Source organism: Hyperolius riggenbachi, chromosome 1 (genome assembly GCF_040937935.1).
Source record: "Hyperolius riggenbachi isolate aHypRig1 chromosome 1, aHypRig1.pri, whole genome shotgun sequence".
NCBI lineage: Eukaryota > Metazoa > Chordata > Amphibia > Anura > Hyperoliidae > Hyperolius > Hyperolius riggenbachi.
The window spans coordinates 666,190,678-666,217,376 of NC_090646.1; the positions used below are offsets into that span (position 1 = coordinate 666,190,678).

Genomic DNA, 26,699 nt, shown 5'->3' on the forward strand with positions numbered 1-26,699 from the left:
GGGGCCTGGAGGGTGTGTGTATCGCTTCTATCCAATCACAAGCAGCCCTGCACATTCCACACATTCCAGCTTTAGCCTGACTGTGCCAACAGAAGAAAACAGATTAGATCATATAACAGAGATAACACAGCCACTGTGCAATTAGGAAAGGCTGCAGTAAGCCAGAGCACATTAGAACAGGCAAAGGAACTTATAGGATAGAAGAACTTAGGCTGAAAAGTTTGTTACAGAGTCTCTTTAATGGCAGGGTTCTCAAACTTTGCCCAGATGGTCACTGGGTGACTGAGATTAATCTTCAGGAAAGTGAGTGAAGCCTACAATCACCAATCAAAATCCAACTGTTGATTTTCAAGGGGAATATTTAAATTGCTGCCATTTTTACACTGTTAATAGCAGATGTCTCAAACCTGCTACAGTTGGTCATTGGGTGACTGGGGTTCAAATGCTGTAGAGGGGTGGAGCCATAAACAGCCAATCTGCTTTGTTTAATTTCTATGGGAATATACAAATTATTGATGCCAAAACCGCAAAGCTCACAAACTTGGTCACTGAGTATTTGTGCGTTAGGGTTAGAAAGTGGGCGGAACCAAAACCAGCCAAATACATACCTGGGCAACGCCGGGTCATCAGCTAGTTTTCAATAAAATAAGTGTTACAAAAAAAGAAGATGGGACTTGGAGCGAAGCAGTGCAGCACTTGTTTATGTTATACTGCACCGGCTGAAGACAGAGGACTCACACTGGTAGCAGACAGGACAGAAGGCGGACTCAGAGCACTCTGGTGTTGTGTCAGAGGAAGACCAGATGGCTCGATAGGCAACAACTACTTCTGCTGCACTTATACATTAGTAGCAGAGTTTAGTGTAGCTAGAGGGGCAGCTGGGGTTGGTGTAGGGTTGTAACCTGGTGGGGGCAGCTGGGGTTGGTGTAGGGCTGTTACCTGGTGGGGGCAGCTGGGGTTGGTGTAGGGTTGTTAGCTGGTGGGGCAGCTGGGGTTAGTGTAGCTGGACAGTGTAGTTTAGCTACAGACAGCTTCGGGGGGGGGGGGGGGGGAGGTCTATAAGACGCACCTGAACTATAGACCCATCAAGCTTTAGTATTTCCTCTTTTAACTGGTTTTTGCCCTCTAAACCTAAGTGTGTCTTACAATCCGGAGCGTCTTATATTCAAAAAAATACAGTATATACTCCCATGAAATGTTCTAAAAGGATTGGTTCCATTCTAAACAGAATAAGATCAGAAAGGAATCAGTTCCTGCCACTCTCACCACATCAGTTCCATTCCAGCAAGAAATCTACTGAAAATAGATCTAACCACAAAGTTGCACTGTTTGATGCAATGCAACGTTATGGGCCATCGATCTACAACCACTCCGGCCCCACCACAAATTCACCTAGATTTTCCATCCTGTCCAATCAATACTATAGATCTTAGGTTAACTACAGTGGTTTGCAAAAGTATTCGGCCTCCTTGAAGTTTTCCACATTTTGTCACATTACTTCCACAAACATGAATCAATTTTATTGGAATTCCATGTGAAAGACCAATACAAAGTGGTGTACACGTGAGAAGTGGAACGAAAATCATACATGATTCCAAACATTTTTTACAAATAAATAACTGAAAAGTGGGGTGTGCGTAATTATTCAGCCCCCCGAAGTCAATACTTTGTAGAACCACTTTTTGCTGCAATTACAATTGCCAGTCTTTTAGGGTATGTCTCTACCAGCTTTGCACATCTAGAGACTGAAATCCTTGCCCATTCTTCTTTGCAAAACAGCTCCAGCTCAGTCAGATTAGATGGACAGCATTTGTGATCAGCAGTTTTCAGATCTTGCCACAGATATTCAATTGGATTTAGATCTGGACTTTGACTGGGCCATTCTAACACATGGATATGTTTTGTTTTAAACCATTCCATTGTTGCCCTGGCTTTATGTTTAGGGTCGTTGTCCTGATGGAAGGTGAACCTGCGCCCCAGTCTCAAGTCTTTTGCAGTCTCCAATAGGTTTTCGTCCAAGTTTGCCCTGTATTTGGCTGCATCCATCTTCCCATCAACTCTGACCAGCTTCCCTGTCCCTGCTGAAGAGAAGCACCCCCAGAGTATGATGCTGCCACCACCATATTTGACAGTGGGGATGGTGTGTTCAGAGTGATGTGCAGTGTTAGTTTTCAGCTACACATAGCGTTTTGCATTTTGGCCAAAAAGTTACATTTTGGTTTCATCTGACCAGAGCACCTTCTTCCACATGGTTGCTGTGTCCCCCACATGGCTTGTGGCAAACTGCAAACGGGACTTCTTATGCTTTTCTGTTAACAATGGCTTCCTTTTTGCCACTCTTCCATAAAGGCCAACTTTCTACAGTGCATGATTAATACTTGTCCTATGGACAGATTCCCCCCCTATGGTCAGATTCCCCCACCTGAACTGTAGATCTCTGCAGCTCGTCCAGAGTCACTATGGGCCTCTTGACTGCATTGATCAGAGATCAGCGCTCTCCTTGTTCGACCTGTGAGTTTAGGTGGACGGCCTTGTCTTGGTAGGTTTACAATTGTGCCATACTCCTTCCATTTCTGAATGATCGCTTGAACAGTGCTCCGTGGGATGTTCAAGGCTTTGGGAATCTTTTTGTAGCATAAGCCAGCTTTACATTTCTCAATAACTTTATCTCTGACCTGTCTGGTGTGTTCTTTGGACTTCATGGTGTTGTTGCTCCTCATATTCTCTTAGATAACCTCTGAGGACATCACAGAGCAGCTGTATTTGTACTGACATTAGATTACACACAGATGCCCTCTATTTAGTCATTAGCACTCATCAGGCAATGTCTATGGGCAACTGACTGCACTCAGACCAAAGGGGGCTGAATAATTACGCACACCCCACTTTGCAGTTATTTATTTGTAAAAAATGTTTGGAATCATGTATGATTTTCGTTCCACTTCTCATGTGTACACAATTTTGTATTGGTCTTTCACCTGGAATTCCAACAGAATTGATTCATGTTTGTGGCAGTAATGTGACAAAATGTGGAAAACTTTAAGGGGCCGAATACTTTTACAAACCACAGTACTTAGCGCACGCCATGCAGTATATTCACGGCCTGGAACACTTCACCGGATGCACCAGGGCCGTGAATACAAGTCTGCAGCTGTGTGCAGCCGATGTTTTCCACTGGTTAGTGAGGAGATTATGGGAATGCAGTTTCCATTCATTAATCAAAGTCCCCGATTCAATGACTGACGGCATCTATGAGACACCTGCATTCATTGTATCTTCCTGTTAAGTGCCACACATTACTTCCGATTCATGTGCTTACGTACATGAATCAGAAATGATGACTGAGGACATCTTGTGGCCAAGTAGTAAATTACACCAAAATTCATTTTTATTTAATAAAAATCCCCACACTGAGTTTTAAAATTAACTATTTCCCTCTAACACCCTCCCAAAGTACCCAAACTTTTTTTTTGTATATGGAAAAAAAAATTACATAAAAAAATATATAAGTAGTTGACTTAGGAACTGACCTTTTTTTTAATATGTCAAGCGGGTATATTTCTATTAATTTTTAATTTACGGGCTTTTATTTAGTGATGGATGCAAAACTGAAAAAATGCACCTTTATTTCCAAATAAAATAGTGGCGCCATGCATTGTACTGGGGAAATGTTTTAAACGTTACAATAACCAGGACAAATGGGCAAATAAACCCAAAGTAGAATGTTTTATTTTAACACTATAATGGCCAAAAACTGAGAAAGAATGCATTTTTTCAATTTATTTCTTGTTATTCCAATTAAAATGCGTTTAGGACAAAATAATTCTTAGCATACTGTACCTCCCAAAGAAAGACTACCTGGTGGGGAGAAAGATATAGATCATTTTGCTGTGATTAGTAGTAATTAAGTTATTGGAAAAAGAAAGGGAGGAGCGCTGACAGGTGAAAATTGCTCTGGTCTTAAAGAGTAACTGTCAGGCTGCAGAAGCTAATTTAAACCTCTATTCTCCTGTGTTAAACAGTTTAGACAGAAGCCAAAAAGACATTACTAAAGATAAAAATCTCTCTTACATTTAATGTGTGCTTATCAGCAAAGCTAAGCTCCTAAGGAAGACGCAAGCCGCATTCCATACTGCAAAGCATTCTGGGGCCCTCCCCTCGGCTGCTAAGGAGAAGACGGGATCAAGTTTCAGCAGCTTCTAACTCAGTCCAGCCACAGCACAGATAAATCTCCTGGAAGAGTACTCTGCAGGAGTCCGCTATTGTTCCTAGCCACATGGCTCATTAATATTCACTGCACACTGTGTTATTCTGTACGAGCTGTTCTGTGATCAGAAGCAGGCAGGACATGACGACACATTTGGCTTCACAAACATGGAACCTGCCATGGGCTGTCAGGAGCATCATTCTCTGCATATACTATATAAAAATTCTGTGAAATCCAAACGTGGACAGTGAAATGCATATGTAATGTAAGTACAGCCAATCTTTAGCTACTGATATATGTGTTTATTTTCTCTGAGACCTTATACCTAACAGCTCCTCTTTAAAGGGGAAAAAACCTTCAGTGGTCCAATAGTTAAAATTGATTGAAATGTAATTGATCCAACATTTTAGGTGAATCAAATACCATCAGAATTTCAGAATTATTCAGGGTGATGGAATCTAAAGGGAATCACATGATGTGTGTATGGTCACCTGTAATGAAATGTTCAGCCTCATTGTCACATAGCACTAGAGAACATAGCATATATGGACAGAGATAGTTCCTAAAAAACACACATTTTAGAAAGAAAAAAAAAAGATACATTTATAGGTTATAAAATTTACCTTAAATCCCTGATGTTGTTCAGAGCTGGTAGAAGTTTCCTCAGCCCTTCATCCTGCATATAACATCTATCCAGATTTACTTCTGTCTTTTTGCAGTATTTCAGGATGTAAGACACCACAGAGCAGTCTGGAGGGGTGAGGTGAACACATGAAAAGTCAATACGCTTGTGTGACCCGACACACTGAGACACCAGAGCCTTATTCCTGCTCTCATACAGACAGTAGAAGACATTATGAATCTTCTTGTTTTTATAATATCTGTCATGTTCTTTTGGAATGTTCTGCTGTAACCAGGTGATCATCTGTCTGGAAGCCTCAGGATACAATTCTCCCACATAAGACTTCAGCATGGAACTAGTAGAGTTGTCAGAGAGACCACAGAGGAAACGGCGAAATATTTCAGCACGACCATCTTCATAGGAATCAGCCTTGTTAAGGGATTCCTGTAATTTGTCAGGATTATAGCTGATAAAATGAGCTAGAGCAGCAAAAAACTCCTGCAGAGTGAGATGTAAGAAGGAGTAATCCACATCAGGAGGGTCACCAGATTCCATCATGAAACATGAAAGAAGAGGCTTATCAGATGTCACATTGAATGACTCCAGATCTCGCTTATCAAACACAATCCCGTGATTCATGACTCCATGTTCTGCCATCCACCCCAGAGATGTCAGGATATTCCGAGCAGTGGGGGGGTCATCTCTGTTCTGGTTGTGATTGGCCAGAATGTTGGAGACAAAAACCACAAAGAGTTGTGTCACTGTTTTGGGCAATGGTGTCACCAGCTGGTTAGTATTTGCTGGTTGGTTTCTGTAGCACATTGATAAGACGGTACAGATGATCCAGCAGTAGGCTGGGATGTAGCAGAAAGTGTACAGTGTGTCATTCTCCTGCACATGGTGGAATGCTTTCTCAGACAATTTCTTATTCCTGAAGAAATGTTCGAAGTAAACCAGCCTATCTGCATGGAAAAATCCCATGACCTCAGTTACTCTCTGGAAAACACGAGTATCCACTGTTGCCAGTCTGGTAGGACGGCTGGTTATCAGTACAGAACAACCCTTAAGCAGACTCTGTGTGACCAAACTACCCACAATTACACCAACATCTCCTCTTTGTTTTGGGTTGCTGGACAGTTTACTTGATGTGAAATCCATTTGGTGAATACTTTCATCTAAACCATCAAATATAAACAGAAGTCTTTCTGGATGACATAAAATATCCCTCAGGTGCCCCTCCAGATGTGGATATTTACGGAGAATCATCTCCTCTAAGCTGACCTCAGCCAGTTTATTAAGTTCCCGGAATCTGTAGAAGAAGACAAAAGCAAATCTCTGGTAGAGTTTTCCAGTCACCCAGTCATAGACAAGCTTCTGCATCAGTGTGGTCTTCCCTATTCCCGGCACTCCTTTCACCATTACTGCATGAGGGATACATTGTGACCGGTGGCTCCAGCGGAACAGCCTGCTAAGGGAGATGTGCTCCAGTCCAGTCTGTACTATCTTCATGTATATCTCATGCTTTCTCCAGGTCTCTAATAGCTCATTCTGGGGTCGTTGCCTGAACTGGTTGGAGACAACAACCAGGTTCACATAACGCTCATTGATGAGGAAGCTTTGTTCCCCCAGAGAAGATCCTGGTGGTCTGTGCTCCACTAGAGTCTGATGCCTCTCCAGCAGATATGCCTTGTGATGGTCTTGTACATCTGGGGAGAAATAAACAGTATAAGTATTGAGAACATGATGTGTGGAGAGAACATTACATCGTTTATCTCACTGAAATTATTGCAATATTATGGTACAATAGGTGTTATTTTCAAGGGAGATGTAATATGATGCCATGTGGACTAAAGAGACACTGAAGCGAGAATAAATCTCGCTTCAGTGCTTATATTCAGCAGGGGCATGTGTGCCCCTGCTAAAACGCCGCTATCCCGCGGCTAGACGGGGGTCCCTTCACCCCCAAACCCACCCCTGCAAAATCAACGACCAACTTGGTCGTAGATTTTGCTGCTCTTGAGGCAGGGCTAACGGCTGCAGCCCTGCCTCTAAGCGCCGTCTATCAGCGGCGCATCGCCGCCTCTCCCCGCCCCTCTCAGCGAAGGAAGACTGAGAGGGGCGGGGGAGAGGCGGAGATACGCGCTGACAGACGCGCGCGAGGTAGGCCTGCGGCGGTTAGCCCTGCCTCTATGCAGAAGAGATCCCCCGCTGCACGGAGGGGATTTGTGAGGTAAGGGACCCCCGTTTAGCGGCGCGATAGCGGCGGTTTAGCAGGGGCACGCATGCCCCTGCTATCTATGAGGTCTGAAGCGAGATTCATTCTTGCTTCAGACTCTCTTTAAAGAGAATCTGTACTCACAAATTCTTACAATAAAAAGCATACCATTCTATTCATTGTGTTCTCCCAGGCCCCTCTTTGCCGTTTCTGCCGCTCCCCGCAGCGATCCTGGCTTTTAATTATCAGTTTTAGGCAGTGTTTACAAACAAAAAACATGGCCGCTAACCAGGAAGTGATGTTTGTGTGTGTATATGTATGCATGCATGCATGCATGCATGCATGCATGTATATATATATATATATATATATATATATATATATATATATATATATATATATATATATATATATATATATATATATATCATGTTACAGTATACTACAAGTTTATCTGCACTCCAGTCCAGGATTCTCAGTTCTCAGCATGTTACAGCCAGCTCCCTTCCCCCTCAGAGAGCTCTGTCTGTGAGAAATAAGCAAAGCACACAGAGCCTGCAGGGGGGCGTGGAGGGGGTGTGCATAACTTCTCCCTATCACAGCAGAAGCAGCGCATTCCTGGACGAGTCGGCAAAACTTGACAAAGAAAAGAACATTAGATATATTACAGAGACAGTGCAACTAGAAAAGGCTGCAGTAATCCAGACCACATTAGAACAGGTAAAGGGACTTATAGGATAGGAGAAATAAGGCTGAAAATTTTGTTACAGAGTCTCTATAAAGGATACATCCAGGCAGATAAAAAAACAAAAACAAAATCCACTTACCTGAGGCTTCCTTCAGCCCCTGGCAGCCGTCCTGTGCCCTCGTCGCAGCTCCAGTGACTACCGGTGTCCTTCGCTGCAGAAGCCGCAGGTGCTGCACCTGTGCAGTCCAATCCTGATGATGTCGGACAGACCACATGACCCGCGCAGTGGAGCGCACAAGAAGCCGACCAGAAAGCCCACCTGGCGAGGTCGGCTTCTGCAGCGGAGGACACCGGGAGTCACCGGAGCTGCAGCGAGGGCACAGGACGGCTGCCAGGGGCTGGAGGAAGCCCCAGGTAAGTGGATTTTGGTTTTTTTTATCTACCTGGACCTTCCCTTTAAAGACCCACTATTGCAAAAAAAAAAATACATGTAAACGCATACAAATAAGAAGCAAGTTTCTTCTAGTGTAAAATGACTCAATACATTTTTCCTATGTTGCTGTCATTTACAGTAGGTAGTAAAAATTTGACAGAACTGGCATGTTTTGGACTAGTCCATCTCTTCATGGGGAATTTTCAGCATGGCCTTGATGCTTTACAAAGACCCTCCCTGAAAAGGATTAATACAAAGATGCTGGCCAGCCTCCCTGCTCGTTGCACACAAATCAAATCAAATCAAAGATGGCTTTATTGGCATGACCAAGATTCATTACAGGTATTGCCAAAGCAAGGGGAAATAGGGGGCATGGGAGGGGGTGGGGTAGGGGGACAATGGCTAAGCAGTCTGTGGACATTTTTTAGGTTTACAGTTCCGTTATGCTCCTCTCACTCTGTGGCATGCTGTGACATAGTGTGCAGCGATTGTCACTGTGGATTCCTCTTCTCCTAGTAGGATATATGTTTTTCTCTCATCTTCTAGTGTGAGAAAGTCTGGGAATAGTTCCGACAATTTCTTAAAGTAAGTGTCCCTGGTTGCAGTATATTTGGGGCAGTGCAGCAGGAAGTGGCTTTCATCCTCAAGGATCTTCTGCTCACAGTGTTGGCATGGTCTCTCCTCCCTGGGTTTGTACGTCTGTCTGTGACTCCCAGACTCTATTTCGAGGTTGTGAGCACTCAATCTGTAGACACTCAGGATTTTTCTCTCTTGAGAGTTTTGCAGCTTTTCCAGGTATGGGGCCATTTTATATTCTCTTTGTAGAGACTGGTATATGGCTAGCTTTTGTGACTGTTTTATTTCACTCCTCCATTTTTCCACATAGTCTTCTTTGCTCTTAGCTGTGGTGTGTTTTATCTGGACTTTTGTTATGACCTGTGGGTCGGGGGTTGGAGGGAGTATAGAGCTGACCACGACTTTCAGTGCACACGGCTTTTCTTGGTCTTCATTGTGCAGCATGGCTTTGTAGTGGGGTGAGTCAGGGCTGCTGCTCTGTAGGTGGGCCCAGAAGGACAACACTCTCTTCTGTATCTCAAGCAGTAATGGGAATCTCCCTAGCTCAGCTCGGCAGGCATTGTTTGAGGTACTCCGATGGACATGGAGAAGGTGTTTGCAGAACTCAAGGTGGAATATTTCTGTTGGGCTGGATTCCCATTTTGATTGGTCTGGGTAGGTGGTGGGGCCCCATACTTCACTTCCGTACAGTAGGATTGGGGTGATGACACTGTCAAAAACCTTCAGCCAGACCTTTACTGGTGGTTTGAGGTGGTACAGTTCTTTCCTGATGGCATAGAACGTTCGGCATGCTTTGGCTTTTTAGGGCCTCCATGGCTGGCTTAAGGCTTCCTGATTGGTTGATTTCCAGACCAAGGTAGGTATATTTATCGGTTCTGCTGATTTCACAGTCATTGAGTATAAAGGATGGGCTCTGGGCTGACCTGTTTTTCCTCTGGAACACCATGGTTTTGGTTTTCTTTAGATTAATGGGGAGTGCCCATTTCTCCAGGATTTCTAGGCTGTCTTGTAGACCTTCTTTAGTTGGTGATAGCAGTAAGAGGTCATCTGCATACAGTAAGAATTTCACTGTTGTGTCATGCAGGGTGAGTCCTGGTGCTGGTGAAGCCTCTGGGGCTGAGGCTAATTTGTTGATGTATATGTTGAAAAGTGTTGGACTCAGGCTGCAACCCTGTCTTACCCCCGACCCTGGAGGAAAAAAGGTGTTCTTTTCCCATTTACTTTCACACTGCACTTGTTCCCAGTGTATGAGCTCTTTATGACATCATATGTTTTCCCTCCTACTCCGCTCTCTAGGAGTCTCAGGAACAATCCTGGATGCCACACTGAGTCAAAAGCCTTTTTAAAGTCCACAAAGCAGGCAAATATTTTTCCCTTTCTTCGTCTGTGTACATGGTGCTTGATAAGGGTGTGCAGGGTGTAGATGTGGTCGGTGGTGCGATGGTTAGGCATAAAACCTGCTTGGCTCTTACTGATAACATTGTGCTGTGTGAGAAAGGTGAGGATTCTCTTATTCAGGATGCTGTTGAACAGTTTTCCCAGTGTGCTGCTCACACAGATGCCTCTGTAGTTGGCTGGGTCATAGGGATCTCCACTCTTGTAAATAGGAGTTATGAGTCCTTCATTCCAGACTTCAGGGAAGTAACCGGCGTACAGGACCAGGTTGAATAGTTTCCATATTGCAGCATGGATTTCTGGGGTGCCAGATCTGATCATTTCTGATAGGATTCCATCTGTGCCACTAGCTTTTTTGCCTTTCATGGAATGTATCTTCTCTTTTATTTCCTCCAGTGTGAAAGGTGTGTCAAGTGGGTTTTGAAAATCTTTCACCTTCTCCTCCAGGTTCTTTAATTTGCTGAATATTTGCACTTGTTCTGGGCTGAGTTCTTTTATAGGAATATCTATTTTGCCAATTTGTTTCCAGGTCTCCCAAAAGGAGTTGTCTTGCAGGGATTCTTCAAGCCGTTCGAGTCGATTTTGGATGTGATTTTGTTTTTTGTTTTTAATGGTCGCTTTTTATTGACGTTGTGCGGCGTCATGTGCTGTCCTCACTTCTATGTTGTTTGGATGTCTGTGTTTTTTGTTTGATATGGCTCGTAGGTTGTTTCTTAGTGACTTGCATTCACTGTCGAACCATTTGTTTGAGTTTTTCTTTGATGGTCTCTTTTGGGCAGTCCTTCTTATGTTGGCCATTTCTGCAATGGTGTGTAATATCTGGTTGAGGTACTTTGCTGCTTGCTGCACACCTTGTTGATCAGGGTTGTAGGTATATGTTTGATAGTCCAGAAGTAGCTGTATTGCTTCTGGTCTGTTGAGAGTCTCCTTGTACTTTATGGTTGATTCTCTGGACCATTTAAAAGTGGGTGGTAGGTTACACAGGCTTCCTGGATGTTGTTGTACAGAGGGTTTGCTTGAGGAATTGATGTATAGTAGGATTTGGTTGTGGTCTGACAGGTGTGATTGTGGGGTGACTATGAGAGCGCGGATGCTTGCAGGGTCCATGTCACTGATGGCATAGTCCACACTACTACCTACATGGGAGTTTAGTGTATATCTCCCTAGAGAGTCCCCCTTGGTTCGGCCATTAAGGATGTGAAGTCCTAGACCTTTGCAGAGGTTCAGCAGTTGTTTCCCATACTTATTGACTGTGCTGTCATAGCTGTTTCTATCTTTCTGTTTGGTTTCAGGGTACTGGGTCTCAGGCCCAAATATATGGAAATTGCCTTCTGAGGTGAGGTAGTCTTTTTCTGTTCCTGTTCTGGCATTTAGGTCACCATAGATAAGTATTTTCCCCAAGGTTTGGAAGTGAGCAGCTTCCCTTTGTAGGACTTGGTAGCTCTCTAGATTAGAGTATGGTGATTCTGCTGGTGCAATATATGCTGCGCAGAGGTAAATGTCAGTCTGAGAAGAGATGATGGGGCTGCTTAACTTTAACCAGATGTGGCTCTTCCCTCTCTTCACTGGTTTGATGTATTCTTGGAGCTCCTCCTTATACCAGATTATAATCCCTCCTGAGCAGCGGCCCTGCTTGATATGTTTGTGTTTCTGGGCTGCGACAGTGAATTCTCGATAACCAATGGATACTGATGACTCGTCCTCTGTCTGGGTCCATGTCTCTACGAGGATCTGTATGTCCACCTTTCTTAGTCTTTCTGCAAAGTCTGGGTCGTTTATTTTGGTTCCAAAAGCTGAAGCATTCAAGCCTTGAATATTCCAGCTGCTAATTATAAGGGGTTTCATGTTGTGTTTGGTTTTGTTTACCTTGTAATGAGCTGTTTATAGGGCAGTCAGTTTTCCACAGTCCATCCTTCAGCATATTGTGTGTGGCAAGAAGCAGTTTCCTTAGTTCTTCTGCCATGTCAGTGCTCTGTGGTGTTATCTCAGTTGTAGGTCTTGTGGTGGCTGGGTTCCTCCTTTGTTGCCATCTCAGGGGATTCACATTTTGGTTTACCGAGCGATTTATGTTATGCCTTTTGAGGGTAGTCTGGCTTGGATTGGCTGGTACTACAGCTGTCTGACGTCTGGGCGTCAGAGACCTGTTAAGCACCAGGTCTTTACACTCTTTTGCCAGCAGGCTCACTCCTCGCTTATTGAGGTATTTATTGTCATATAGATGCTGATCTAATATAGAGAAATGTTCTGCCAGTTGTAAGTTGGCTGATGGGCTGATTTTGGTAGTCAGCTGCTTATTTATATCCTGGATTATCTGGGGAGAGATGTCTTTTCTTGGTAGCAATTTAGACAAAATGATTTTGGAGCTAGGGAATTGTTTTTCTGTGGCCATTATTAAGGAGGACAGTTTGTCTGCAATGAGGTCTTGTCTATTGTCCAGGTTGTTTGTCCCTGTATGTATGATGATATGCTTAGGGGCAGTGAAGTTTGGCTTGTTGATGACCTCTGCTGCTTTTTCAATTGTTGGGCAGGGTATTGTTTTAACATGTTTCCCAGGAAAAAGACGTCTTGTATTGATGTATTTCCCATTAGAATCAATTATCAGTGCTATGTCAAAGCTTGGTCTCTTTGGCTGGAGTCTCTCTGCAGAGGTGTTATTGCTGTTCTTTGAACTTTGAGATGTGTTTTCCGTTTGCTTTGTTTCATGGTCCTGTGAACTTGAAATGCAGATCTCTTGATTTTCTCTGGGGTGTGTTTGTGGAGCCGTTTCCCTGGGCTGGATGTTTATTTGTTTAAACGGACTCCGAGCTCAGATAAAAAATAAAAGTTGTACTCACCAGGGTCTTTCTCCAGCCCAGTGCTGGTCGGGAGGTCCCACGCCGGCGTCCTGGCTCCTCTCCATGTCCCCGCTCCGGAACCGCTGACAGGCCGCAGCCCGGGCGACACTCTCCCGAGTGTCGGGCTGTTTCTTCCGCATATGACGCGGATTACGTCACACGCCGGCCGCCTCGCGTCATCACGGCGGCCGGCGTGAAAGTACTGCGCATGCGCGATTAAAGCGCGCATGCGCAGTACTTTCACGCCGGCCGCCGTGATGACGCGAGGCGGCCGGCGTGTGACGTAATCCGCGTCATATGCGGAAGAAACAGCCCGACACTCGGGAGAGTGTCGCCCGGGCTGCGGCCTGTCAGCGGTTCCGGAGCGGGGACATGGAGAGGAGCCAGGACGCCGGCGTGGGACCTCCCGACCAGCACTGGGCTGGAGAAAGACCCTGGTGAGTACAACTTTTATTTTTTATCTGAGCTCGGAGTCCCTTTTGTTTAAGGCTTGCAATCTCTTGTTTAAGATGGTTGTTTTCAGCTTGCAGTCTTTCACTCGCATGCATGTGGCTGGATAGTGTACTGGTTAAGGGCTCTGCCTTTGACATGGGAGACCAGGGTTCGAATCCTGGCTAGGTCAAGTACCTATTCAGTAAGGAGTTCAAGGCAAGACTCCCTAACATTGCAGGGTGGCCTCTTGAGCGCGTCCAAGTGGCTGCAGCTCTTGAGCGCTTTGAGTCCGACAGGAGAAAAGCGCTATACAAATGTTCAGATTATTATTATTATTATTCTTTGAGTGACTTCAAATCCACTTTTAGTTGGTTAATTGTAATCTCATTGTCACTTTTGTTTTTTTCAGTCTGCTCTCTGAAAAGGTGAAAGTCTCTTTCTAGTTCAGATAAACTGTCTTTGAGGGTGTCTTGTGTGGGATGTGATGTTTTCACACCAGATGCAGCCTTGCCTCTGGAGGATGGTTTGGTAGGTATATGTCCACTGTTAGTGGCATCAGGATCTGGCTGGTTTTCTATTTGACTTATTACTTGATTTTGCATGTGAGGATACAGCTTTTCAAACTCCTCCAGGTAGTGTTGTACACCTTGTATCAGGATTGTGCCAGTGTGGTACACGCTAACAGTCAGCAAAACAGTCTCTGAGTCTTCCTGATCCATAATTCTTATTTGTTTCCCTTTTGGTATACTTCCTAATTCAGTGTTCTTGAATTGGTGGCAGATAGCAGTATGCCAGGCCTTGGTTTCCTCTGTGTGGAATAACAGCTCTGTTTTTATTCTGGGTTTAGATGAGAAGTCTGCATAAAGAGTCTCTGGGTTATCTTGAATTATTTTCTGTTTTTGAGCTTTCTTAGCTTTCTTGCTTTTGCTCTTGGGTGTGTAAACAATCTCCAGGGTGTCAGACAGAGACCCCCTGCTGGCTGTGCTGGGCTCATCTGTAACATGGCTAGTCTTTTGTTCTGCTGGTTTTAAGCTTTCCATTGTACAATGGCTAAGTAAACTGTTCTTATTTCTATAGAGTATGTAATATTTAGCAGAAAGCCCTTACCTCAAAGGACTCAGTTCTGCAGACTTGGCCGATTCTGGAGATGGTTTCTGCTGTTAGGATCTGTTGGTTGACAGGATTTGGTTTGCTGCTGCTGCTTGTTTTCCTTTGATCTTCTCTGCTTTTCCTCTGAGTGGTCCTCTGAGTGGTCCAGCTTGATAATCCTTTTTGGTGTCTTTTTATTGTTTTTCCTTCTTTTCCTTCAGATTTCATTCAGATTGTTTGCATTTTAAGCTTTAGTCTTCCATAGGTTGCTTCATTTTTCAGATTATTTCCCTTTAGTTGCTCATTACAAGGTAAAATTAGGTGGGTTTTCAGGAGCTCATGCTTAGAGCTGCTTCCATCTCAACAGCTGTTTTGTGACTATTATGGCAGATGGACGGAGCATATACTATTCACCAATTGCTTCTAAAAAGAAAGAGAACCGTATGAACCCCTTATTAGGAGATGGGCTAGCCCAAAACCTGTCAGATATGTCAGATGTTTACTACCTACTGTAAGTGACAGAAACATAGGAGAAACAAAATTTATGGCACATTTTACGCTGGAAGAAATGTGCTTCTTATTTGTATGTGTTTACATGTATTTTATGATTTTTGTGATAGTGGTTGTAACAAACCTAGAAGAGGCAGCTGCGGTGAACAGCGATACCACCACAGCTGCCTCCTGCTCCCTGTCTAGCAATATATCCGTGCCTCGGGCGTCTAGCACGCCGAGGACGGGTTTGTCAGCAGCACATAAGGTCGCCTTATCCCGTGCGCGCGCGCGCACAGACAGGACCTTTATGCGGGGAGGAGGCGCGTCAGCTGACCAGCTGGTCGGCTGACGTCAGAGGAGACGCTCGCCACTCCTCATTGGCTGATCAGAGGGAGGCGTCCCGGAGGAGTCTCCTCCGCTTCTTAAGCCTTAAACTTGCAACTTGTCTGCTGTTGCGATTACTTGGTGTTAGCGCTCAGACCATAGTTAGATCCGGTGTGCTTTGATCCGGGAGGAAACCGGGGATTTCACACAGAGATAGGATTGTTGATAGCTATAATTATAACTGATATACTGTTTATTATCTGTGTATGACCTGTATACCTGTTCCTTGTATTGCTCCAGTTCCTAGCTAGTGTTCCTTGCTTATGTTATATATCGGTTCATTGCCGATATATACATATGTTAGTCAGTCGTTTGTAGTTTCATTGATAGCTGTAATTGTAATACGCTAGGAAATCATACCTATTGTATATCCCCCCACCTTTTTTTTTTTTACTTAGCTGCTCCCAGCCCCTCCTCCTGAGTTTCCTGTTTGCATAATAAGTAGTAGCAGATTTGCATATGATTAGCATCTAACTTGAATGCAAAGTGTGCAGAAAATCTATTTAGGTGCTTCACACTGAGCTGGTGGTGATTTCAGATGCAGCCTTAGTGGTATGCGCTGGCGTTCTCCTCGCTGTTCAACAAAATGTAAGTTACCGCCGGCTGAGACGTGGAGACAGCCGCCATGCCGCTCACTGCTGCAGCGGCCTCTCCGCTATCCTTTACAGTAGTTAAGCAAGCGTTCATTCTGTCTACCTGTCCTGATCTTCTGAGTTCTGGTTAATACGCTCAGCGCTACCTTGTGGCTGTTCGGATCTACGCCTGCTCTGTGCGCCACATCTCCTATTGGAGTTAGTCCTCTCCTCCACTAAACTGGGGATATCCTGGTTCCTTGTGCTTGTGTGTGTGTGTCCTTCACGTCAGGATCCGCATTATGTGCTGACCGTGGAGAATATACCACCGAGCATAACAGGGACATCAAACTTGGAGAAGGACTTAGGAGTACTCATTGACAAAAAGTTAAATAATCGTACCCAATGCCAAGCCGCTGCAGCTAAAGCGAACATAATTTTGGGATGCATTAAAAGGGAAATAAAAACTTGAGATGCTAGCATAATATTGCCCCTGTTTAACTCTCTAGTAAGGCCACATCTGGAATATGGAATTCAGTTCTGAGCACCACATTACAGGAAATATATTGCAGTTTTAGAGCAGGTGCAGAGACGAGCAACAAAATTGATACGTGGGATGGAAGGTCTCACTTACCAAGAAAGGTTAGATAAACTGGGATTATTTAGTCTAGAGAGAAGACGCCTTAGAGGGGTTCTTATTAACATGTATAAATACATCAGAGGGCAATATAAAAGCTTGGCGGATGAGCTTTTTGTCCCTAGGCCTTCTCAAAGGACTAGAGGATATGATCTGCGCATGGAGGATAAACGTTCTAGACATTTATTTAGGAAAGGGTTCTTTACAGTTAGGGCCCGTTTCCACTAGGGCGGTTTCGCCGGCGATTCGGCAGAGTTTCCCCGCACATCATTCGCGCGGGGAAACTCTGCCATAGGGGATGACGGCACCGCGGCGGAATCGCTTGCAGGAGCGATTCGCCCGGAACCCCCCGCAGATTTCGCAACGGAGGCTGCGAATCCCATAGCCGTGCATGGCACGGCTCATGGGATTCGCCTGCGATCCCGCCCACCGGCTCAGTGCGGTGTGCGTCTGCGAGACGCACGCCGCACTAGTGGAAACGGGCCCTAAGAGTGATTAAGATGTGGAATGCCTTGCCACAGGAAGTAGTTATGACAAATTTTATACCTGCATTTAAAGGGGGCTTAGATGTTTTTCTTGCATTGAAAGACATCCTTGGCTACAATTACTAGGTAATGCCCAGTGATGTTGATCCAGGGATTTTATCTGATTGTCATCTGGAGTCGGGAAGGATTATTATTTTCCTTTTTGGGGCTAATTGGACCATGCCTTGTAAGGGTTTTTCGCCTTCCTCTGGATCAACAGGGATATGTGAGGGAGCAGGCTGGTGTTGTACTTTGTTCTCTGGTTGAACTCGATGGACGTATGTCTTTTTTCAACCCAAATAACTATGTAACTATGTGTTTTTAATAATAAATACATTGTATGTATTCTTTTCTGGATCAAAGAGTTCACTACCTGACTTGTGTCAGGTAGTGAATAAAAAAAAAAAAACGCTCGGGAAATGTGCTTATAAAAGCGCTTTTCACAATAACGCACTGCCCACCCAAGTGGTGGGAATCAGAAAAAAAAAATTACATTAAAAAAAGCCAAACATGAACGCTACGCAATGTGAATGAGCCCTTAGTGTAGGGTATGCAAGACAAAGCAGTAGGCACACAAGGGTCTTTCAGGGCTCTTTCACACTGGTGCGATACGTTGCAGCAAATTGTGTAATGAAAGTGTTCGGGAAGTTCATATTTCCCACGTTGCAGTATGCTGGGCTGGAAAGTGCCCAATTTAACCACTTGAGGACCACAGTCTTTTCGCCCCTTAAGGACCAGAGCCTTTTTTTCCATTCAGATCACTGCAGCTTTCACGGTTTATTGCTCGGTCATACAACCTACCACCTAAATGAATTTTGCCTCCTTTTCTTGTCACTAATACAGCTTTCTTTTGGTGCTATTTGATTGCTGCTGCGAGTTTTAGTTTTTATTATATTCATCAAAAAAGACATGAATTTTGTCAAAAAAAATGACTTTTTTTCACTTTCTGTGCTGACATTTTTCAAATAAAGTAAAATTTCCTATACATTTGAGCGCGAAAGTTATTCTGCTACATGTCTTTGATAAAAAAAAAAAAAAACATTCAGTGTATATTTATTGGATTGGGTAAATGTTATAGCGTTTACAAACTATGGTGCCAAAAGTGAATTTTCCCATTTTAAAGCATCTCTGACTTTTCTGACCACCTGTCATATTTCATTAGGTGCTAAAATTCCAGGATAGTATAAATACCCCCCAAATGACCCCATTGTGGAAAGAAGACATCCCAAAGTATTCAGTGAGAGGCATGGTGAGCTCATAGAAGATTTTATTTTTTGTCACAAGTTAGCGGAAAATGACACTTTGTGACAAAAAAAAAAAGTTTCCATTTCTTCTAACTTGCGACAAAAAAAAAATGAAATCTGCCACGGACTTACTATGCTCCTCTCTGAATACCTTGAAGTGTCTACTTTCCAAAATGGGGTCATTTGTGGGGTGTGTTCACTGTCCCGGCATTTTGGGGGGTGCCTAATTGTAAGCACCCCTGTAAAGCCTAAAGGTGCTCATTGGACTTTGGACCCCTTAGCACAGTTAGGCTGCAAAAAAGTGCCACACATGTGGTATTGCCGTACTCAGGAGACGTAGTATAATGTGTTTTGGGGTGTATTTTTACACATACCCATGCTGGGTGGGAGAAATATCTCCATAAATGACAATTTTTTGATTTTTTTTTTTACACACAATTGTCTATTTACAGAGATATTTCTCCCACTCAGCATGGGTATGTGTAAAAATACACCCCAAAACACATTATACTACTTCTCCTGAGTACGGCGATACCACATTTGTGGCACTTTTTTGCACCCTAACTGCGCTAAGAGGCCCAAAGTCCAATGAGTACCTTTAGGATTTCACAGGTCATTTTGCGACATTTGGTTTCAAGACTACTCCTCACGGTTTAGGGCCCCTAAAATGCCAGGGCAGTATAGGAACCCCACAAATGACCCCCTTTTAGAAAGAAGACACCCCAAGGTATTCCGTTAGGAGTATGGTGAGTTCATAGAAGATTTTATTTTTTGTCACAAGTTAGCGGAAAATGTCTTGAAACCAAATGTCGCAAAATGACCTGTGAAATCCTAAAGGTACTCATTGGACTTTGGGCCCCTTAGCGCACTTAGGGTGCAAAAAAATGCCAAACATGTAGTACCGCCGTACTCAGGAGAAGTAGTATAATGTGTTTAGGGGTGTATTTTTACACATACAGATGCTGGGTGGAAGAAATATCTCTGTAAATGACATTTTTTGATTTTTTTTTACACACAATTGTCCATTTACAGAGAGATTTCTCCCACCCAGCATGGGTATGTATAAAAGTACACCCCAAAACACATTATACTACTTCTCCTGAGTACGGCGATACCACATGTGTGACACTTTTTTGCAACCTAGGTGTGCTAAGGGGCCTAATGTCCTATTCACAGGTCATTTTGAGGCATTTGGATTCTAGACTACTGCTCACGGTTTAGGGCCCTTAAAATGCCAGGGCAGTATAGGAACCCCACAAATGACCCCATTTTAGAAAGAAGACACCCAAAGGTATTCCGTTAGGAGTATGGTGAGTTCATAGAAGATTTTTTTTTGTCACAAGTTAGCGGAAAATGACACTTTGTGAAAAAAAAACAATACAAATCAATTTCCGCTAACTTGTGACAAAAAATAAAATCTTCTATGAACTCATCATACACCTAACAGAATACCTTGGGGTGTCTTCTTTCTAAAATGGGGTCACGTGTGGGGTTCCTATACTGCCCTGGCATTTTAGGGGCCCTAAACCGTGATGAGTAGTCTTGAACCCAAATGTCTCAAAATGACCTGTGAAATCCTAAAGGTACTCATTGGACTTTGGGCCTCTTAGCACAGTTAGGCTGCAAAAAAGTGTCACACATGTGGTATCGCCATACTCAGGAGAAGTAGTATAATGTGTTTTGTGGTGTATTTTTACATATAACCATGCTGGGTGGAAGAAATATCTCTGTAAATGAAACATTTTTGATTTTTTTTTTACACACAATTGTCCATTTACAGAGAGATTTCTCCCACCCAGCATGGGTATGTGTGAAAATACACCCCAAAACACATTATACTACTTCTCCTGAGTACGGCGATACCACATGTGACACTTTTTTGCAGCCTAACTGCGCTAAGGGGCCCAAAGTCCAATGAGTACCTTTTAGGATTTCACAGGTTATTTTTAGGCATTTGGTTTTCAGGCTACTTCTCGTAATTTAGCGCCCCTAAAATGGCAGAGCAGTATAAAAACCCACAAGTGACCCCATTTTGGACAGAAGACACCCCAAGGTATTCTGTGAGGGGTATGCGGAGTTCATAGAAAATTATATTTTTGTCACAAGTTAGCAAAAAAAAATTTTTTTTTGTTTTTTCTCACAAACTTGTGATAAAAAATATTTTTTTCTATGAACTCACCATAACCCTCAAGCAATACCTTGGGTGCGTTCTTTCCAAAATCGGGTCACTTAACCACTTCGTGTCCCTGGGGTTTTCCCCCTAAAAAACCAGAACAATTTTCTACATTTCACACTCCTCCCATTCATTTGCCAATATCTTTATCACTACTTATCATACATACATGATCTATACCTTGTTTTTTCCGCCACCAATTAGGCTTTCTTTGAGTGGTACTTTTTGCTAAGAATTATATTATTTTTTATGCATTTTAAAGGGAACAAGGGGTAAAAAATAAAAAAAAGTCATTATTTCCCAGTTTTCAGCCATTATAGTTTGAAAATAAAAGTTGCTGCTTTAAGGTAAACCCACACATTTTATTTTTCCATTCGATCTGGTTATTTCACCATTCAAAATTCAATCCTAGTACAATGTATGATGACAATAAATTTTTTGGAAATAAAATGCATTTTTTCATTTTGTGTCTGATTTTTATTTAGTTATTTTTTTTTCCTACTTTATAATTCGATCCTCCCCCCAGTTAGCCAGATGTGCACCTACATATGCCTCCCTCCCCCATAGTTGGTCAGATATGCCTCTGGATACCCCCCCCCCCAGCCAGGCCTTAGTACCCCTCCCCCCCAGCTAGCCAGATGTGGATATTTATCTATTCACCCCCCCCCCAAGCTGTCTGGTTGTGTCTATTCACCCCCCCCCCCACATAGCCAGGTGTGTGTGCGCCCCTTTACCCCCTTGTTGATCCTGTGTTGCTCCCCGACACCCCCCCCCAAGCAGCGGTGTTTCTTTACTGATCCCCATCCATCCCCCCCCCCTTGCAGAGATCGGCGGCGCAGGGAAGCTAAGAAAACTCTCACCTAATCTTGTTCCTGCGGCGGCGATCGGCTCCCCTCCATTCAGTACCGCTAACAGCCTGTATGTGCAGGAATGGATCGGGTCCCGGCTTGATGACGTCATTAAGCCGGGATCCGATCCACTCTGCACATAGAGGCTGTCAGCAGTACTGAATGGAGGGGAGCCGTTCGCCGCCGCAGGAACAAGATGGGGTGAGAAATCTTCTTTGTAATTCCCCATGCTGCCCGATAGCAGCATGGAGGAGGAGGGGGGTTGTACTTACAGGGGATCGGGCGTGGGGTGGGGGGATCGGACACCTGGGGGGGGATCCCTCATTAGTGTAGTTAGAGGGAGGGGGGTTGATGAGCCCAGGTGCGTGCTAGCACGCACGCTGTGCTCATATAAAGGGGACAACTTATATTCACGTCATGTGGATTTCACAAGCCACTTGCAATGACGTGATTATATTGTAGTTGGGACAGGAACTGGTTAAGGGGTACTTGTACTGCCCTGGCATTTTAGGGCCCATTCACACTCAAACGCTATCGCTTTTGAAAGCGCTAGTGTAATTAAACCCTATAGCAAAACGCAAACACGCCGCCTGCACCATTTTCAGGCGATTTCCCGGCGATCGCGTTTCAGTGCTGTAGAAGTTCTGAACACGATCATGGAAAAATCGCCGCAGTGTTCAGTTATACATTTATTGGATTTTTTTTTTTGATTTTTTTTTTTACAAAGACATGTAGCACAATAAATTTGGACAAAAACTTGTATAGAAAGTTTATTTTATTTGAAAAATGTGACCACAGAAAGTTGAAAATCTTTTTTTTTCTAAATTCCTTTCTTTTTGATCAATATGATAAAAACTAAAAATCAAAGCAACAACCAAGTAGCGCCAAAAGAAAACTCTATTAGTGAGAAGAAAGGGAGGTAAAATTCATTTTGGTGGTAAGTTGTATGACTTAGCAATAAACCGTTAAAGCTGTGCAATGCAGATTAAAAAAAGAAAAAAAAATCGCCTGGTCACTATGGGAGTTTAACCACTTCCGGATTCCGGGTGGTTTGGCTGATCTGTGCTGCGGGGGCTCTTCAGCCCGCAGCACAGATCAGATATCAGGCAGGACGATCAGACTTCCCCCCTTTTTTCCCCACTAGGGGGATGTCCTGCTGAGGGGGTCTGATCGCCGCCGCGCTGCTGTGCCTAGCGGGGGGGGCTCCTCAAAGCCCCCCTCCGCAGCAATAGTCCTCCCTCTGCCTCCTTCCCTCCCTCTCCCGTCCCCTGTGTGCGGCGCAGGACGGAAAGCCGTCCTGCGCCGGATAGGATAGGCTTTAGCCTATCAGATGCCGGCTATCCCCGGCCAATCAGAGGCCGGGGATCGCCGATCTCCTATACGGCGCTGCTGCGCAGCAGCGCCGTATATATGTAAACACCGGGGAAGATGTTCCCCGCGTGTTTACATTTACCCTGCGAGCCGCGATCGGCTCCCCCGTGAACTGACATGGAACGGCCGCTCATACGAGCGGCCGTTTCCATGGAAACCACTTCAGGATTCAGGGGCGTAGTTAAGCGTACGCAGAATCCTGAAGTGGTTAAACCTCTGGTCCAGAGCCGTTTACATAAAAAAAACAAAAAACAAAAACAAACCATACCTGGGGCTTCCTCCAGCCCCCTGGGCACGGATCGCTCCAACGCTGCCGTCCTCAGCCTTCTCCTCCTCCGGTATCGGGTCCCGTTAGTTCAGCCAGTCGGGGCCAGTCTACGCAATAGGAAGTGCGCTCTTTGCATATATTTCCAGCAGCCGCTGGAGAGATAGGTAGAGGGCGCACTTTCTATTGCGTAGACTGGCCCCAACTGGCTGAACTAACGGGACCCGATACTGGAGGAGGAGAAGGCTGAGGACGGGGGCGTCGGAGCGATCTGTGCCCATGGGGCTGCAGGAAGTCCCAGGTATCTATAAATCTTTTAAGTTAACATTAACTTCAATGCATTTTGCCAAAATTCAAATTTAGAATCCGGTATGTAAACCTGGAATGAAATTTAAAATTGAATTTGCTATTTTTTGTCCATGCCTAAAGCTCTGGAGAAACTCTGCCAATTGTTTATTTTCTGGTTTTCATATACAGAACAGTTTACCTACCTCTGAGCTGTGCAGGCAGTGTGTGGCCATGTTCATCCAGCAGAATCTGCTGCACCAGATCATTCCCTGAAACAAATAAATCTTCTTTGAGATTGTTTCTCCTTTACTACTTTTCCTGCACCCACATATTTCAGCTGCTCCAAGCCTCCACTTGGCGCCCAGTACCCACACCAAGCACTCACATGACATCCAGTACACACAGAAATCACAAGGCACAGAGTACCTGCAATCAATACTTACATCGCATCCTATAGAATGTCCCCAGGTGCCCTGCAGTGTCCTCCCATCCTATAGAATGTCCACAGGTGCCCTGCAGTGTCCTCCCACCCTATAGAATGTACCCAGGTGCCCTGCAGTGTCCTCCCACCCTATAGAATGTCCCCAGGTGCCCTGCAGTGTCCTCCCACCCTATAGAATGTCCCCAGGTGTCCTGCAGTGTCCTCCCACCCTATAGAATGTCCCCAGGTGCCCTGCAGTGTCCTCCCATCCTATAGAATGTCTACAGGTGCCCTGCAGTGTCCTCCCATCCTATAGAATGTCATCAGGTGCCCTGCAGTGCCTTCCCACCCTATAGAATGTCCCCAGGTGACCTGCAGTGTCCTTACATCCTACAGAATGTCCCCAGGTGCCCTGCAGTGTCCTCCCATCCTATAAAATGTCCCCAGGTGTCCTGTAGTGTCCTCCCATCCTATAGAATGTCCCCAGGTGCCCTGCAGTGTCCTCCCATCCTATATAATGTTCCCAGGTGCCCTGCAGTGTCCTCCCATCCTATAGAATGTCCCCAGGTGCCCTGCAGTGTCCTCCCACCCTATAGAATGTCCCCAGGTGCCCTGCAGTGTCCTCCCACCCTATAGAATGTCCCCAGGTGTCCTGCAGTGTCCTCCCACCCTATAGAATGTCCCCAGGTGCCCTGCAGTGTCCTCCCATCCTATAGAATGTCTACAGGTGCCCTGCAGTGTCCTCCCACCCTATAGAATGTCATCAGGTGCCCTGCAGTGCCTTCCCACCCTATAGAATGTCCCCAGGTGACCTGCAGTGTCCTTAAATCCTACAGAATGTCCCCAGGTGCCCTGCAGTGTCCTCCCATCCTATAGAATGTCCCCAGGTGACCTGCAGTGTCCTCCCATCCTATAGAATGTTCCCAGGTGCCCTGCAGTGCCTTCCCACCCTATAGAATGTCCCCAGGTGACCTGCAGTGTCCTTACATCCTACAGAATGTCCCCAGGTGCCCTGCAGTGTCCTCCCATCCTATAGAATGTCCCCAGGTGCCCTGCAGTGTCCTCCCATCCTATATAATGTCCCCAGGTGCCCTGCAGTGTCCTCCCATCCTATAGAATGTCCCCAGGTGCCCCACAGTGTTCCCACAATCCTATAGAATGTCCCCAGGTGCCCTGCAGTGTCCTCCCATCCTATAGAATGTCCCCAGGTGCCCTGCAGTGTCCTCCCATCCTATATAATGTCCCCAGGTGCCCTGCAGTGTCCTCCCATCCTATAGAATGTCCCCAGGTGCCCCACAGTGTTCCCACAATCCTATAGAATGTCCCCAGGTGCCCTGCAGTGTCCTCCCATCCTATAGAATGTCCCCAGGTGCCCTGCAGTGTTCTCCCATCCTATAGAATGTCCCCAGGTGCCCTGCAGTGTTCCCACAATCCTATAGAATGTCCCCAGGTGCCCCACAGTGTTCTCCCATCCTATAGAATGTCCCCAGGTGCCCTGCAGTGTTCCCCCATCCTATAGAATGTCCCCAGGTGCCCTGCAGTGTTCCCCCATCCTATAGAATGTCCCCAGGTGCCCCACAGTGTTCCCCCATCCTATAGAATGTCCCCAGGTGCCCTGCAGTGTTCCCCCATCCTATAGAATGTCCCCAGGTGCCCTGCAGTGTTCTCCCATCCTATAGAATGCTCCCAGGTGCCCTGCAGTGTCCTCCCATCCTATAGAATGTCCCCAGGTGCCCTGCAGTGTTCCCCCATCCTATAGAATGTCCCCAGGTGCCCCACAGTGTTCCCCCATCCTATAGAATGTCCCCAGGTGCCCTGCAGTGTTCCCCCACCCTATAGAATGTCCCCAGGTGCCCTGCAGTGTTCCCTCATCCTATAGAATGTCCCCAGGTGCCCTGCAGTGTCCTCCCATCCTATAGAAGATTCCCCAGGTGCCCTGCAGTGTCCTCCCATCTTATAGAATGTCTACAGGTGCCCTGCAGTGTCCTCCCATCCTATAGAATGTCATCAGGTGCCCTGCAGTGCCTTCCCATCCTATAGAATGTCCCCAGGTGCCCTGCAGTGACCTCCCATCCTATAGAATGTCCCCAGGTGCCCTGCAGTGACCTCCCATCCTATAGAATGTCCCCAGGTGCCCTGCAGTGACCTCCCATCCTATAGAAGATTCCCCAGGTGCCCTGCAGTGTCCTCCCATTGTATAGAATGGCCCAGGTGCCCTGCAGTGTCCTCCCATCCTATAGAATGTCATCAGGTGCCCTGCAGTGCCTTCCCATCCTATAGAATGTCCCCAGGTGCCCTGCAGTGTTCCCCCATCCTATAGAATGTCCCCAGGTGCCCTGCAGTGTCCTCCCATCCTATAGAATGCTCCCAGGTGCCCTGCAGTGTCCTCACACTCTACAGCAGTGCTGTCCAACTTCGCAGGCATGGAGGGCCGTTTTTTTTTCAGGCCACATGGTGGAGGGAACTAGCAGCAGTTTCTCCACAAAATGCATTCAGAATGGCTGCAGATTTGCCCACAAAATGCACTGAGGATACAAAATGCCGTCAGATCGGCTGCTATATATTTACAGCCCCCCTCCGCTCCCCTCCCCTCGTTCGCCCGAGCTGCTGCCGCCGCCTCACCCCAGATCGGCTGCTACAATGGAATCGTTGCAGCCCCCTCCGCTCCCCTCCCTTCGTTCCCCCCGTCTGCTGCCACCGCCTCACCTCAGATCAGCTGACAAGAGATATCCACCAGCCAGACCAGCGCACGGCAGCCGCGCGGTGAATTTAAATGCAGGAAGTGACATCATCTGTCACGTCCAGCATTTAAAGTCCCCCGTGCGGCTGCCATGCGCCGGTGTGGTTGGTTCCTATCTCCTGCCCGCCGCCAATCTATTCTGAGGTGAGGCGGCGGTGGCAGCACGGGGAGGGGGAGCGAAGGGGAGGGGGGGCGAAGGGGAGGGGGGCTGTAAATTCAAATTACAGCAGCCAAGGTATGGGGGAAAAC

The 26,699-nt window shown here is 45.6% G+C and overlaps 1 protein-coding gene across 2 annotated transcripts in view; it reads right to left on the bottom strand.

Moving 5' to 3' along the window:
- LOC137532344 (NACHT, LRR and PYD domains-containing protein 3-like) overlaps positions 1-26,699 on the bottom strand; it is a 475,094-nt gene that overhangs the window by 400,033 nt on the left and 48,362 nt on the right. For both annotated transcript variants that reach the window (XM_068252758.1, XM_068252754.1), the window contains exons 5-6: positions 23,493-23,558; positions 4,831-6,535 (exon numbers count right to left, since the gene is read on the bottom strand). In XM_068252758.1, the coding sequence (XP_068108859.1) occupies positions 4,831-6,535; positions 23,493-23,558 (1,771 nt within the window). The remainder of the gene's footprint in view (positions 1-4,830; positions 6,536-23,492; positions 23,559-26,699) is intronic.